Source organism: Equus quagga, chromosome 9, assembly GCF_021613505.1.
Source record: "Equus quagga isolate Etosha38 chromosome 9, UCLA_HA_Equagga_1.0, whole genome shotgun sequence".
Taxonomy (NCBI): Eukaryota; Metazoa; Chordata; class Mammalia; order Perissodactyla; family Equidae; genus Equus; species Equus quagga.
The window spans coordinates 64,811,169-64,827,757 of NC_060275.1; the positions used below are offsets into that span (position 1 = coordinate 64,811,169).

A 16,589-nucleotide genomic window follows, 5' to 3' on the forward strand; every position below is an offset into this window, starting at 1 on the left:
GAGAACGGGGCTTCACACCAGGCAGAGGCCCCGCTGGGGCAGTGAGCAAGGCCCTCCCTGCCTACGGCACCCTGGATGTGGGCAGATTCAGGTTCCCAACTGACCCGTACGAGCATCCGGCAGAGACAGGTCTGCTGCCAAAAGCAGGGAGCACGTTAGAGAAGTGTGCCTGAGGCGGCATCAGGCCAAGCACTTGGCGCTGCTGGGAGGTGACCCTTTGCCAAGCAGAAGCTGTCTCATGCCACTTGTCTGTGCAGCCAGCCTCCCCTGCCAGCTGCCAGACAGCACTACCCTTGCCACAGGGACATCCCTGTCCCTCCCCAACAGGCCGTGGCTGTTGTGAAAATGGCATTGGGGAGGGGGTGGGGACAGGGGACGGACAACTCACCCTGACGCCTCTGTCCACTCCCTAAGGGCCTCCTACACTAAGGCCGGCAGTGTCTCCAGATAACTGGGGTCAGCTCCACCCCGCTCCAACAATCTGGGTCACACTGTGAATCTTTGCATCAGCAAACCACACCGGTTTCACAGCAAGTATCTCCTCTCACTAGAATGCCGACCAGGGTCACGTACTCCAGGCTGCATCAGATTTGTAGAGGAGGCATGCCCCTCAACCCCTTGAGCGAAAGAGATGCTCAAGTACTGGAAGGTCACAGTGCCCAGACTCTCCCCTCAGGTGAACCAACCTGCAGCCATTGCAGCTGGAGACCCTCGAGGGAAGTATGGCCCTGTTAGCCCCTCCTCGGCCAAGCCTGGACACTGCTATGGGGTGTGACAACACCAAGGGTGCTGAGGCTGGGAAGAGGGGGCTGGAATGCAGGCAGTGGCAGGCCCACTAGGTGCCAGGTGCTGAGGATGCAGCCGTGAGTGGAAGACACACACACCCCCCGACAGCTTCCTGCCTCTGGGATCTACCGCAGGATCCCAACACATCTTTCAGTTTAATTTTTCCTTCATGTAAAACCAATCGTATACCACCTTGAATTTGCACCTTTTCCTCAAAAAACAAAATAAAATAAAATAAAACGCTGGTAATCCACATGGCTACCAAACTTCCTGAATTATTCATTTCAAAACAGAGCATAGAAGGCAGTACCGCGAGCAACTCTGGGCCCACCAGCTGGGTTGGCGGACCTCAGCCCAAGCCACTCTTGGGCTCCTGAGGAAACCCTGAGGCCCAGAGGCTCCTGGTGACAGGATGTGCATTTTCAAAAGGCCCAGAATTCAGAGTCTAGAAGAGGAAAACAAAGTGGATCCTTGTCTATATCACTTCTCAGGTAAATCCTAGTCTTTGCGCACAGCCTAATTAAGAGAGTAGGTCCCAACACCTCTTACAGAGGCAAACAAAGGCTGGGACTTTGTCTTTCCCCATTCCCGCTGGGGAATCGAGCCACGTGAGCCATGCTGATCCTGGAGAGCTGAGAGAGAGAAGAAAAACAAAGCGAAAAATGCCACAAACACTGCCTTCCAGACAAGAAGCCCACACAGGGAATCGGCCCTGTCAACTCTGCCACTGAAGCAGAAACACCCCCACCCCCCTCCTGGCACGTTCCCTTCAGTAACATGGGGATGCACCCTGCAGTGGGCAAAGCAGGCTGGGGCAGAGGCGGCCCCGTGCTGAGCAGCTCACCCAGTCACCCGCCAGAAGTGGGCCCTCCTTGAGGGAGAGAACCTCAACCAGTCCAGCCTGGTGTCTGGAGTCAGCACTGAGGAAGAAGCCGCTGTGTGGCCTTGCTATGGGTAAACCTTATGTTTGGACATGCTCATGCCACTTCCCAGAAGGAGAAAAAGGCAAAAAAACCCCTTAAAACAGGCACAAAAATTAGGAAGACAGCTAAAATATATTAAAGGATGCTTTCCTTCTTTTTAAATAAAGTAGCTCAAAATAGCAATCTTTGCTGCTGGCAGAGAACTTGTTTGCATGAGGGCAAATAAAGGGTATGGACATCAATCTGAGTAAAAGCTACCCCCCAGTCCTCATGAGGGCAGGTCGGAGGGAGGCGGGTCTGTCTAAGGTGCAGTATAGCTTTGAGGGCACCATGCCACCTGGCGGCCACGTGTGAGAACTGCAGTGAGATCACAAAGCCTGAGTTCCTTCAAGGAGGGGAAAAGCAAAATAGTGACAGGGCAGCTTTCTGAAGAGGACAGAGAGACAGCACCAAATGAAGAGAGCCCCACACCCCAGAGGAAAACTGGGAAAACAAAACCAAGAAACAAGCAGTAGAAATTAAAATGTTCCAGTCTGAGTGTGAGTTTAAATAACAATTGCCAGGTCCATGCTAGTAAAAAGCTTTTTTCTCCTCCCAGAGTTTCAGGACACATCCTTTGAGCCAGAGGCAGCCCCTGACCCAGACATGACGCAAACGAAGAAGAGGGCAGACCATGCCTGGGCTCCAGTATGAGGATGTGGGAGATGCAACGGTGGAACGTCTGGGACAACCTGCGGAGCTAACAGAGCTGGGAGGCAGGTGGGCAGCAGGGCTCAAGTGACCTCTGACTTGGGACCCACAGGTCTCCAAAGGCTTTCCAGGTCCTCGCCTGTGCCCTGGCAGCACTTCACAGAGGGCTGGGTAAGCCAGGTGTGAGGAGTCCCATAGAGCTGTGAGGTGGGGGTCAGATGTGGGATGTGCAGACTGGACCTGAGCTCTGGCCAGAGAGCCTGTACCTTGTGATGGCAGCTTGGACCCCGAAAGAGAAGCAACCCGGGGCCTTGGGGAAAAGAGGGCTGGGCATTTTTCTATTATATGTTTAATTTTAAAGAACTAAAAAATAAAGCAGATTGTAACAGTCTAGATATCGACTTTATTCTCCACAATTTTTAACCTCTGATCTTTCTACCCAAAGACAACCACTGTTGAAATCAGGTACATGTTTTTCCTTTTTTTAAAAAAAATAAAAGTGAAGTTAGTTCACACATTTATGCTGCAACCTGCCCCCTCCCTTCCACCCATGTGTGCACTCTACAGCGTGCAGCCCCCGGGACCAACTTGAAGGGGCCACCAGCGCCACCCATTAGGGCATCGTGGCCACAGGGAATATCTAGAAGCAGCCACTCTGCAGCTGGAAGGCAAACAAAGGCTCAAGACTCTGGTGAAGAAACGTCCACAGTTGAGCAGTTACTTCAGCTCACAACTGTGACAAAGTGTCTACCTGGCAAGAGTGTCCCCCGCCGACTTGAGACAGGTCTGTTTTGGAGAAGAGACAGGCCGTGCACAGCACTCGCGCTCTTCCGGCAGGGCAACCGAATGCAGGTGGGGGAGGGGGCTTTCAGTGGGACACCCCAAAACCACACCCAAAACGCCCAAGACCAAAACCAACCACCCTGCTTTGACCATAATAATCCCAACATAAAATGTACACATAATCCTGACTTGAGTCCACTCTTCCAAAAGAACATACCAAAGCAAGTGACAGAAATACAGTTTGTCAAGGCCCACAGAGGCCCAGCCCGCCCAGGGCCCCAGCCTGCTCTGCTACAGGACACCGTGCCTGCAGTTTTCCACAGCCTCACCTGGAGCTTGCGGGCCATGGCCACCACCTCATGGTCAGGAGGGTTGTACTTGTAGCAGTTGGAGAACATCAATCGGACATCGGCACCAAATTCCTGAGCATCGCGGTACTCACGGGCCTCCAGTTTAGACTGGAAAGATAAGACAGCTCCTGGTTAGCCATGTCTGCCCCTGCTCCAACAGGGAGGCGATGGCAGGGAGGGCTACCTGGAGGAGCAAGTCGGCTTCTCAGTGGCTCAGGGTTTAACCCAGACCCCAGTGGGGAGAGGCCATCACCCTACTTCTCAGCATCAATTGGACAAGGAGGCACTCAACAGCAAGTAGCATCTGCCCTGCCAACATCCAAACCCACCCACTGGGGTCACTGTGACTGGCAAGGGGGCAAGTGGATACAGAATCCACAGAGGCAGACCTTAAGCCAGAACCATAAAGATGGGGCTAGGTAAAGTTCTGACATGGCAGACATCTGTCTTAGTGACAGAGGACAGGACACTAGTCCAGAGGAATACAGCACTGTCCCTTGCTCTGCCTGTCCCGTGTTTGGACAGGCTCACTCCACTCCCACAAGAAGAAAAATCCAAAAAAAGTTCAAAATAAACAAAACCAAAAAGGCCTCAAAGTACTACAACAAAAACGCCAGCACCTGTCGTGTGCCTTCTACCACAAGCAGACATCAAGGCTCTCTCCGTGACACAGAGCCTGGCAAAGTCACCAACCCCCAAACTCTCCTGGAGCACCTGCTGTGTGAAAGGTGCCTGTGGGCTCTGCTTTCTGTGACCAAAATCACCACACTGTCTCAGAGGATGTCCCCGACAATTCCCAGCAGGGGGCGCTGGGCTTCTTTGGCTGCAGAGAGAAGTCCAGACAGCTACAAGGGCCCAGTGTCCAGGAGCCCCAGGTCTGGGCCCTCCTCTTGGACAGGCCTCGGAGGTTTTGCCCTTCCCTGTCCCAGGGAGCCCCACCCGAGCGCCAGGGGCATGTCTGCTCACCTTGATTGTGCTCATGTCCATGGGGTGCTTGATGATGTCGCAGTAGTCGTGCAGGCCCAGTGCCTCCACGTCCACTGGCTTGTAGAAAGGCCAGGCGTAAGCTGCGTGTTTCTTGGCGAACATCTCTTTGAGGATGCCGCTGCAGCACTTGAGCTGCTCTGAGACCTTGCTGCTCTTGTCCGGCGCTGGGTGCTGCTGTGAGTCAGGCACGTCCTTCTTTGGGGGCTTCACAGGCCGGCTGCTCTCCCGCCGGGGACCCAGCTTGGTGGTCTTGGGCTCCGGGGGCAACGAGGGCGGCTCATGAATAGGGTCGATGGTGGTGGGGGTGGTGGTGTCTGCTTTCCTCTTAACCCCCTTTTTTGTCTGCCGGGAGCACAGACATAGGTGAGACAGGCAAGATCAGAGGTGGTAGCCGGCACAGCGGCCTCACCCTCAGGGGCACTCGTGAAGCCAGATCCTTTCTAGGATCCCAACACTTATGGGGAACAATGCCCCAAAGATAATCCCATGGGTGAAGAACTGGGGACGTTGAGACCCTGTCCCGCCACTCTGCTCTGCAACTAGGACACGACCCTGCCAGTAGCAGGAGAAAGCACACAGCTGTGTGTGGGATCTACTCCCCAGAGGCCGAAGAAACCTCCTGGCGCAGTTTCCTACTTCACGCCACAGAACTCTCCTCCCAGAGCCAAGCCTTGTCACTTGGTGCCCGCCAGAGGCCCAGTGTAGACTGTGCAGATAGCGCCTGCAAACACAGAGTCTAACTTAACAGCAGGCGGGGCAGCAGCCCCTGGGAGATGACTCGATTGTGGGATCTGGGAGTCAGCAGGGCAGCAGCTTCTAGGCTGTGCTGATTCAAACACAGCACAGTGCCTCCAAAAACACCACAAGTGTCCTGGGAGTCCGGCTAGGCTCTCCATGAAGCACTGGCAAGGACAGGTGACTGGCTCCTGCAAGCCTCACAGCTTGGACGAGGGTGGAGGCTGGCCGAGGGGGGGGGAAGGAGCCCACCAGCGGCCAGGCTGGGCCACACACACGCACGGGATGCTCACCTTCACAGGCTGTGGGGTAGCCGCAATGATGGGCGGGTGGCTCTGGATGGGCTGGGGGGCTGGCGTGGGTGGGGGCGGTGGCTGGGGAGGCACCGGTGGGGGTGTCTGCAGTGGCTGGGGAGGCACCACTGTCATGACAGGGGTCTGGACAATGAGGTCTGGGGTGACCACGGGAAAGGGGTGAGGTGTGGCCTGCACGGGCGGAGGGTTCTGCTGAGGGGTCTGAGTCTGTGGAGGAGTCGATGCTTGCGTTGTGTTTGGTACCGTAGAGACGCCAGGTTTTGCTGTCCCTATCAATCATAAAAACGACAGGTAGTTAGATCCCATGTCTGACACATGCTAGCTGACCTTGTGGGGATGACGAGCACCCATCTGCATGGGCATGGCACACAGTGTCACCAGAACTATTTGCCTAAGCGACAGAACACCCCAAATACCCCAGACTTCCACCAAATCTGTCCAACTGCCTGGGGGCTCCGAGAGTAGCAGCTCACTGCATTGGAATACAAGACAGCTTCCTGGGGTGTCCTGGCTGCAAGTCTCAACTCGGGCACCAAGACCCCTTCACAAGCATGGGAGCCTAAGCTGAAGGAGCAGAAATACATGCTGAGAGTCAGCACCAGGACTGTGTGGATGGAGAGCAAAAAAACGTTCCCTGATGCTTTCAGGAAGATCTGTCCTCATTCCCAGAAGCGCTGCCTTCTGAGTAAGTGCTTCTGGCAAGAGGCTGGCCTCAGCAGCCCTGGCCAAGGTCTCTGGAAACTGGCGAGCCCCCACCTCCCTGAGCCATGGGGGGAGGCTGGACAACTCTTCGTGACCAACTCAGACTGCCCCCTTGCAGCTATGTGGGTGAGCACGAACACACAACTGCCCCGTGGGCAGACCAAAGCCCTGGTCCCAGGGAGTGAGGGCAGGGCTCCTTGGACCTACAGATGGATAGTGGACGCCTCTCGGCAGGTTCTGCGGTTAAGGGGTGACCCTGGAGACTAGCTCTGCTTGGCTAACCTCAGCACTGCAGGGGATCCAGCTGACCCCCTTTGCTCTCATGAAGCCACCACTTCTGAGCAGGGTGGGAAGTCAGGTGGAAAGCCTGCTCCTTAGAGAAGCGAACAACTCACAACACAGCCACCTCCCGCCACGGCCATTCTGCAGCACAGAGCCGTGAATGGCAAGATGCACAGGGCAGCTGTTAGAGCTCTTCCTAGACAGAAACATTTCATGAGCAGGCTACTCCCTACCAGCTGGCCTTCGGAATCCTGTGTTGGCTGGGAGGTATGGGGTGGTGCTGAGTTAGACAAGGAGGGTTGGACTTAAGAAGACTGGGCATCAAAAAAAGCAGGCACAGCTGAGATACAAGCGCATTCAGGTAACTCCAATAAACCTCAAGGCTCTAGGGTCAGGATATTAGTTTAGACTATCTTTGGTTAGATTAGTTTCTTTTCTCTAAAATGGAAAAGCAGGGCCTGGCCCCGTGGCCGAGTGGTTAAGTTCGCGCGCTCCGCTGCAGGCGGCCCAGTGTTTCGTCTGTTCGAATCCTGGGCGCGGACATGGCACTGCTCATCAGACCACGCTGAGGCGGCATCCCACATGCCACAACTAGAAGAACCCACAACGAAGAATACACAACTATGTACCGGGGGGCTTTGGGGAGAAAAAGGAAAAAATAAAATCTTATTAAAATGGAAAAGCAAAGACTATCTAAGGCCCTGGTGGGGTGAAGAATTCAAATAACTTAAAAACTTAAAAATGCTTTGAAAAAGTTATACATCCTTTGTAACCGAAGTCCATCAAAAAAGGTGGGCCCAATTATTTCTACGTTGGGGGAATGGTCACACAGTCATGTGACTCTCTGGGGCAGGTCCAGCATTGAACGGGGCCCCATCATATCCAAAGAACAACACGACAGCCAGCGTACAACGCAGCTGTCTTCCCAGCACTCCTAGCACTTCACTGAACTTGGGAAGGGGCAAACACTGGGGAGAAATAAAGCCAATGTCCTTGCTATTTCAGTGTGGGGCCAACAGTGCTGGGGGCACTGGAGGCACCCTACCTGCTTCTTTCCTCCCACGTCCTCTTCCTTTTGCCTGGACTATCATGATCTCGGTTTCTTCTGTGGGCAGTTCATTGATTTTTTGCAAGAAGAGCTTCTCCAGAGCTTCTGCCATTAAGACTATGTCATCTCCAGGCTGGAAGAGGAGACACATGGGATGAGGCTTGGAAAGCCCTCCCCACCTTCTAGACAGAGCAAGAGCTGCCCACCCCATGCCAGCCACTCTCTGCCCTAAAGCATGAAGCATCGTATTCAGGGTCCTTCCTAGATCTGAACTCCAAAGGGCCACAACACAGTTACACTACGAGGCATCATGGAAGCTCACGTGCCTGCAGATATGTGAGCCAGCACTTCCCTCTCTAGTTTTTAAGCTCTGGCTCATCTGAGAAACCATCCTTAATACCTTAAGCATCTAACAAGCTCTGCCAATCACGGACAGGGGCCCTCCATTGACACAATTCAACTCCACTAGAAGTACTTAACTACACATACTTTTCGCCACAGCTACGTTAGCAGGACTCCGATGGTGTCCCCCAGCATACCTCCAAGGTAGCTCACTGGGGCTATGGGAAATGCCCATCTTGCACTGCCTGATGGGTCCCCACTCTGTTGCTTCATCTGTAACATGCTGTTCCCACTTAGCTCTAAACTGAGAATCTTGTTTGTGCCAAACTTCACTTAAACCTAGTGGTAAGAGCTGAAACTTTAAAAGACATGGTAAACTTCAAGAAATTCACCTCTCCATCCCTTTCAGGCCAATTTCACCCATTACACCAGCAGGGGTCAAAAGCTGAGCTCTGTATGGTTTCCCTCCAGGGCTGTTCTATTTGAAAAGGCTGATTTTAATCACATCTGTGGTATGCACTGTAAACAAATGATCCAGCTTCGTGGCAAAGCTGAGCTCAAAGGTTTGGCTACTGGCTTAAGAAGTCATCTTCGGACCTTCATGTGAGATTGGGGACACTTGATTCTATGGCCACAAGTTGTCAATGGTCATGTCCACAGTTCCAGATGCATCAAGCATCACATCAAGGTTTCTGTCTGAGCACATCTTTACACAACTACATTTTAGTAGGCTCCTTCCTGACAATTCACATCACCCAGACTTTTTAATGAGTCATCACTGTCCTTCTCACATCTTCTCTGTGAGACATGCTCAAGAACCAAAATCCCAAGGGCATCAAAAGCACATGCTTCAAGCTAACAAGGATGGCTTGGAGGTAAAACACGGCCAGCACCCTTCTCCCCAAGAAACAAACAGACCCTGCCACAGGCAAAACCACAGGTCCTATTACCTCTGCCCCCTCTCCTCCTCCCGTCAGACTCCAATCCCACTCACTCCCAGGCCCTGCCTGGGGCTCCAGGCATTCTCGCCTTTTCCTCCCCTTGCCCCAGGGCACCTGCCCCCACATCGCACCTTGTTGTAGATGTAACAATTTGTAAACATAGTGTTGAAATCCTGGATACATTCCTGAGCATTCCAGTAATAGTTGTTTTCCAAGCGCTTCTTTATTGTTCCCATATCCATAGGCGTTTTAATGATCTTATAGTAATCCTGGAGAGCAGAGAGAGCAAAATGCCAGTGTCACCTCCACAGCCATGTGGTACTCATAGGTGGGCCTGCAGATCTCACTCCAGGTCACTCCACAGGCACACAGGCCAGAGCCACAGTAGAGACCGAAGCTCCTCTTCCACAGCGTCAGTGAGCCATCTCAAGGGGAACCCAGAGATAAAGTGGATCAGGGAAGGATTCCTAAATGCTAGTGGCAATTTGGAGGGAAAATGTGCAAATTTACCAACTGCCCTATCTGAGAACAGGTTGCCTTTACTGAGATCTATGGGTTTTTTTTTCCTATGTTAACATATCCTTTCATTTTTAATAAATAATGGGGAAAGCATACCGCCTTTAAAAAAGCGGTTCTTATCCAGTAAAACAACCCACCATTTGAAATTTTACATGACCACAAAATCCAAAATCTGATGGAACCAACATTTGAGCTCACCCGTAACAACTTGATCCCTCGCTCCCTGTCACAGAGCAGAAGCCTCCACCTTCAGTCAAGTCCGGCAGACTTCCATGTCTTTTACTTGCATACAGGCTATTACCAAGGACCCACTACTATCTGGATACAGGTGAATAACTACCCAGGTTAAGTGCCAAGTGAGGAATCCAGATAGCCTCCACAATCCTCAGTAAAAAGAAATCCAGTGGCCAGTCCCGTTGCCGAGTGGTTGGGTTCGTGCGCTCCGCTTCAGCAGCCTATGGCTTTGCTGCTTCGGATCCTGGGTGCAGACAGGGCACCGATCCTCAGGCCACGCTGCAGTGGCATCCCACCCAGGACAACCAGAAGGACCACAACTACAACACACAACTATGTACTGGGGGGCTTCGGGGAGAAGGAGGAGGAAAAAAAGATTGGCAACAGATGTTAGCTCAGATGCCAATCTTTAAAAAAAAAAAAAAAAAATAAATAAATCCAGCAGACCCACTCCCAAACTTCCAGATCTTCCTCTGTAAGTGCCAAACAGGAGACAGAAGACAGGTGCAGATGTCCCAAAGTCCTTCAAATCAAACTCTACTCTCATCACAGCTTTTCTCTAAATCTAAACCTATTCTAAAACCAAATGTTTTATTTTTAAAAACAACCACAGGAGGAATTGGAGGATAGATCAGGCAGGTCGCCCTGCCTGCAGCCCATCATCTCCACTGAGAATCACATTCTCTGAGGCTCCCGCATTAGGCTCGAGTGGGCATCAGAACCAAGTCTAAGCAGGAGCCCAAGAGCAGAGGGGAAGGCCTATCCCTTAGCAAGTGCCAAGGTCCTTCCTGGGAACAATACTGGAAAGGCAAGCACAGGGTGTGAGGTTTTGAGCTGCTTCCACAGCCATGAGAACGGAAGAAAAGCCACTGGCTTACACGTACAGGCAGGCATAACGGCCCCGTCCGACAAGGGCTGCAGGTACACACGTAGGCGCCCTGGCAGGAGGTGGCAAGGGGAGACTGAACCAGACTTTCTATATTATACTATGCTCTTACCACCTTTCCCAAGAGAACTAAGTCCACATATATCTGCCCCGGTGGAAATTTAGATTTTATTCTGTGGCCAAAGGTCTCTTAGAATGGTGTCAGGTGCTTCAATTGGCCACGGTGTGTCAAGTGGCTTAAGGGCAAACAGGACAGCAGTTGAGGATGGAGGAAGTGGGATGAAGACAAAAGGGGGAGGGGCTGATAAGGGAGCAGTGGGTTTAGGGGAATGACATTCCAACTGTACATGCGTATGAACAAAACAGGCAGGCATTCTAGTGAAAAGTCCAGCAGGGACCAGAGGCCCAAACAAGGGAAAGATCTGGAAGGCGTCAGAAAAAGAAGGAACTCTTTCTCAGGTGGCCCTATGAACATCTTCTGGAGGGGGAAGATCCCTGGAAAACTGGGCATTAGCATGACATTGCTCCCACACACCCAGCCCCACCCCTGCCCCTCCGGGTCAGCTCCTCACTCTCCCAGCTCTCTGAAGATATTGCCATCAGTGCCACCATTCACAGGCCTCTTCTTCCTACATGAGAACTGCTGAGGGTAATGCAAACAGTCACAGAGACCGAGCACCCTCACTGTGGCCCATGGGGAGCCTGGCATCCACTTCACAGAGAACCACCTCAAACTCCCAAACCCCTTGGGCTGACAGATCCCACACAAGTGTCTGTCCTGTAGGCTGGGATGCTGCCTTCTTGGGATCTTGGGCCCTCCAGCCCCCCTTTCTCCTCTGTCTTCACCCTCTCAGCCCTCTGCCTTTTCCTGTAACAAACCGACCCCTCCTCCATTCTGGTCCTGCCGCACTTTCGCTTCAAAGCCAAATTTCTTGAAATGATGGCTTCACATCCTCACCTTCTCATTCACATCGTCGCGAATCTGGTTTCTACTTCTGCGTCACATCTTCCTAAGGTCACCAATGCCCTCCTAAAGGCCAACAGGAGGGTCAGGTCGGAATCCTCATCTCTTTGACCTCCCTGCAGCCTCTGATGTGGAAATGTGGGGGACTGCTCTCTGCTGGTGACTTGCCTGTCTCTCTTCTGTAGGCCTCCCACCTCCCTCTGGTGCCATAAAAGCTGTTCTCCGCTGCCCCCCGGATTCCATTCCCCACCTGCCACACCAGCCCCTTTTCTCCCCATCCTTTGCATTTGCTCTGGGAAGGTCACCCTCACTGTGGACCCTACATGGCCCAGCTCAGCCCAGCCAGAGGCTGGTGGAGCAAGCTCTCCCAATAGCCTCCCTCCAGTGCGAGGCTGGCTGCCTCTACTCCTCACTGTGGTCAGTAGCAAGCGCAGCCTCTGAAGCCCGGATCTGGAGAGAACCCTCTTTGGCCTCCACCCCCCTTTCTAGAGCCAGTTCATGACCTAGACCTGGAGTGCCCCCTCCTGACTCTCTATTCCCCTAAATGCCTATGACGCATATTCAGCAGATAGATAGCAGTGGACAGTTGTTGCAGACACAGTGGCTTTTAAGCCAGGAGGGTCCTCACACTGGTGTGTTCATCCTTCTTGAAATGGGACTCTAGGCAGAGACCGAAATTCCCACACCTGTGCATTCTAACGCTCACAGACCCAGGCCTGGGTCAACAGCAACATCATCTAATTCCAATTCCCTAGCCTGGGGGGCGGTGAGACCTGGCAAACAGCAGAGGACAATTTAAAGGCAATTAGTCCTTGATGCCAAGAAACAATTCTTAGGAAAGAAGAAATTAAAGCCCATGTCCCATTTGCTCCTCAAGGTTTAGTCAGAGATACAAGCTGAGTTTCCAGAACCATCTGCTAGGGATGTGGGCAAACAGAAAACTCTCTAGGGAAAGAGAAGAGGAATAAGGGTACAAAAGAATAGGAGCTAGTGCAGTGTGGCCACAACAGGGCAGACAGGCGTGAGGGCACACACAGAGGAAGCTGGGGGCAAAGCTGCACCTCAGGGTGACATGGCCTGTGCAGCTGCAGCAACACCCCATCTCTCTAGCCAGGCTACTTTCTTGTACTTGCTGCCTGGGAGATATTCCAGTACCTTTTCCTGCCCTGTGCTCTGGGTGATGATGATGATGCCAGAACCAGGCAAGGTGCTACAATAAGCCAGTCCCCCCTTTCACGCAGCTGGACCAACCATGTCTACTTCTCCTGGGCTAGGTGACCATACCAGGGAAGGGGAGGCCTGGACTACCAAGTGCTCCCACTTCAGCTCCCCACGGCATCAGGAGGAAAGCTGTAAGCATTCCTTCACCCCCATTTCAATCTGTCTACACAATTTTTCCCGGGAGCCTAATATCTAAGGAACCAGTTACTGTTTAAGCCAGTTAGCACGTCCTCTCTGCTTCCCTATTTCCATTTATTGGAACTGCTGAAACCCCTCACGGAAGGGCCCTGGGGGCGCTGGAGTTCAGAGCTGGGCCCCACACTTTCACAAGGAGTCCAAAGGCACCTCCACCCTCCCTGTGGGTCCGCCCTCCCCAGGAGCAACGCAGGAGGAGACCTGGAGGACAGCAGGCCTGGGCTCGGCCCACGCTACTCACAGGGAGGTTTAGCTTGACGGCGTCCACAGGCTGCTGGAAAGGCCACGCAAACTGGTGTTTCCATAATGTCTTGAGCACCACTTTGAGCAGATATTGCAGCTGGTTGGTCTGCCGCTTGGGCTTGTTGGGGTTGGAGGTCTCCGGGGGCGGGGGGTTGGTGCTGGCTGCGGTGGCTTGCTGGGGTTGGGCCTGGGCTTGCGTTGTAGACATTTGGGTAGTTTCTAGTCCATCCCCCATTACTGGCAGATTTCTCAATCTCGTCCCAGGGCCACTCTCCGCAGACATGCTACTGATCCCATCACATTCTTCACCGGGCACTCTACAAGGGAAAGAAAGCCACCGTGAGACATCAGGCAGCAGATGGGTTCCGTGGAGACTGGTCAGGCTGGCTGGGGAGCCACACTATGCACCGAATAAAAGGGCTCCAGTGTCTGCTCTCCTCAAAGACTTACCCAGCAGAAAAGAGACATCAGGTACCAAAGGCAAGGGACAGGGCAAGGAGGCGAGAGCCGGCCAGGAGTCAGCAGGGGCTGCGGGTGCCATGGAGTTCATGCGGAAGGGTTACAGTACAATAAGCAACAAACCAGGTTTTCACAACATCTGAGCCTTTAGGGGCCGCTGCCTGTGTGGGAGAGAGGACGATTTGCAAGCCCCTAAATATGTCATTTACATTAAAATTCTTGTTTTGCATTTGTGGTTCATGAAGCATCAAGCCAAGGTGGTAACTCTCTTTGGCGAGTGGTGCCAGGAGGGCAGGGAGGAGCAGGAAGGCTGGCAGCCGGTTCTCAAATGGCCCACACAGTCCACTGCTGAGTGCTCAGGGCAAAGCCTCGTGCTCACCAACAACATTTTCTTGGTAACTTAAGCAATGCATGTTTGCTGATTAAAGAAATCCAGCAAGATAACTGCTGACAACCTAGAAACAAATTCGTACTCGACCTACGATTTTATCTTTTTTGGTGAAGAAGACTGTTGCTGAGCTAACGTGTGCTAGTCTTCCTCTGGTTTTGTAAATGGGATGCCGTCACAGCATAGCTTGATGAGCAGTGTGTAGGTCTACACCCAGGACCTGAACCTGTGAACCCCGTGCCGCCAAGGAGGAGCACACAAATTTAACCACTATGCCATGGGGCTGGCCCCTCTAGCATTTTATTAACCTGCTTTTCAAAGCTTATTTATCGTAAAGAGGGGCACCTCTTGTGACCTGCACAGGGACGCGTGAGAGCCTTGCTCAGCGCCTGCGTGAGCACCCCACCTGCGTAGTCCCCACACCTGAATGACCCCTGCTTCAGGCCAAAGCAACAATTCAAACCCTGCCACAAACATCCTTACAAGGGTGACTTTGTGCACTGTCCAGTTATTCTAACAGGACAATTGCAGGTCAGGGGATACACATTTTTACTGCCAAACTGTCCTCCAGAAACACACTAACTCTCTCTCTCTCCCCTTTCTGGCAGTGTAGTGCCGCCCAAAAGTTCCAACACTTTCCCTATTAATGAGAAGAAACATCTGCTCAAACACATACTATCTGCATTCTTTGTGTGTACTGTCTTTCTGACACTTTTCTATTGGCAAGAAAAAGGAACGATCAGTTTAAACCCAGTCCCCGGAGTAAGAAAGACGGTAAGCCAGGAGCTGCCTGCATCTAATTAGCAATTCCAGTAATGAACCTAGGAGTTTGGTGCAGGTAAGAAAACCTCTTTGGCTGCGGAAGTCAGTCAGAGACTTGGGAAAAGAGGGCAGATTTTAGGACCACAGAACTCTGGCAGGCAGAAGAGACAAGAAAAGCCACGGTGAGTTGGCTCTGTCCCGGCTTCCATCCTGGAACACAGTTAGCGGATCAAGAAACAGCTTTATGCCTAGCATATGCTAGGCAATTTACTGGCTGATGAATTACTTTATTATTCAGTCCAAGTATAATTTAAACCAAGGTTCCCACAAAGGTTTTTGTAAATGCAGTTCTGGCAAATCATCAGATTTTAAAAGCACGAGGGGAGCGCCTGCTACGTAAAGCAACTTGGTTGTGAGTCTGCCACTGGGGGCTGTGGAGAGCTGGACCTGTGGGCCCAGGGCAGGCAGCTAACTGCCCAGCACACAGGTCCTGGCCACATGCCCCCAACACTGGGGTTCTGGTTGGAGGGTGAACCTGAAGGCTGAAGAAACCAACACGACCAGGGAGATAGCTTTCCCTCCAGGGTGCTCTAGCCACCTGCAGGCACAGCTATCAAATGGCCAGAAAACAGATGGAGAGAGCAGTCCTCCAAGGAAGAGGCTGCCACAGGGAGGGGACCCACGCGGAAGCCCAAGGCCACCACATGCAAGACCCTGAATCTTAGATTCAGTCTGAGAACTGAATCCACATTTGCCTTAAGAGGAAGGTCTGTTCTTTACCCTTTTTAATCAAACGAAAAGAGATTTACAAGTACCTTTCGCCTCTTCAGAGATGGGATGCCAATCACCTAAAAAATACCCTTAATAATTCATTAATTCTTTAGCTCACAGGAGAGGACAACACTGTGGAGAGAAAAACCCATGCCACCTGCATGGAGACATCCAAGGCACTGGAGGAGGGTGTGTCACAGTAGTCAAGTGAGGTGGTCTTCCCTCGGATGCTAAACTTAAATATTTAATGAGGTTCAATTACACCTAAGACATCAGGAGAGAATTTACAGTCTGTGCCCTCCCAGGGCACTCCCAAAACTCGAGAAGGAGAGGGACAGCTCCTGTGGCAAGCTCTTAAGATGGGTGTGCTCTACCTAGAGAACGCCAGCCTGGGATGAACACTTACAGGAAGGGGAATTAGGGAGGGCTTTGCAGGTACAAAGCTGTTTCCTGATACCTCTTGTTAACGTGATGCTAGAGATTAGGAAGGGACACCTGAGCTGAAACCAGACAGGCATATGGCAATGAGAGCATGATGGGGACTGGAGGTGGAGGCTGCTGGGCAGCAGCCTGTGGAGAGCATCCCCCAAGCTGAGAGAGCAGCATTCAGGACCATGGAGGGGCATTTCCCTGAAGCAACTTCATTTGATGGGAGGACATGGTGAAACATCACAATAGCCTAACAAGCTCACAGAAACATCGTAGACTACAACATTTTCCAAAGGCAGACATGACTGGACAGGCCTGCTTTAGCCTCCAGGGATGCAAGGCCCTGTCCTTCTCCCATCAGGCGTACTCCCAGTATAAGTTTGGCCAGAACCAACAGCCCTGTGGTCCAGTGGCATAAACCAAGGCAGGGCAGAAAGGATGCAGGTGCTACTGGTGAGAGGGAGGCATATGAGGTGCATCCCGCTGGGAGTCTGGCAAGGACGAGTGGGCCCTGGAGTCCAGTCTTCAGTGAACACACCCAAATGAAAGCAGCAAGGAGGTCACATACAGATCCAAGGAGGGGGAGCTCCCAAAGGGTGGGCTGAGGTGCAGAACCATCAGAGTGAGCTTGCTCA

The 16,589-nt window shown here is 52.4% G+C and overlaps 1 protein-coding gene across 2 annotated transcripts in view; it reads right to left on the minus strand.

Moving 5' to 3' along the window:
* Positions 1-16,589, minus strand: part of BRD4 (bromodomain containing 4) — an 82,585-nt gene that overhangs the window by 21,237 nt on the left and 44,759 nt on the right. For both annotated transcript variants that reach the window (XM_046671510.1, XM_046671511.1), the window contains exons 2-7: positions 13,144-13,462; positions 9,015-9,152; positions 7,598-7,733; positions 5,548-5,837; positions 4,499-4,861; positions 3,511-3,640 (exon numbers count right to left, since the gene is read on the minus strand). In XM_046671510.1, the coding sequence (XP_046527466.1) occupies positions 3,511-3,640; positions 4,499-4,861; positions 5,548-5,837; positions 7,598-7,733; positions 9,015-9,152; positions 13,144-13,462 (1,376 nt within the window). The remainder of the gene's footprint in view (positions 1-3,510; positions 3,641-4,498; positions 4,862-5,547; positions 5,838-7,597; positions 7,734-9,014; positions 9,153-13,143; positions 13,463-16,589) is intronic.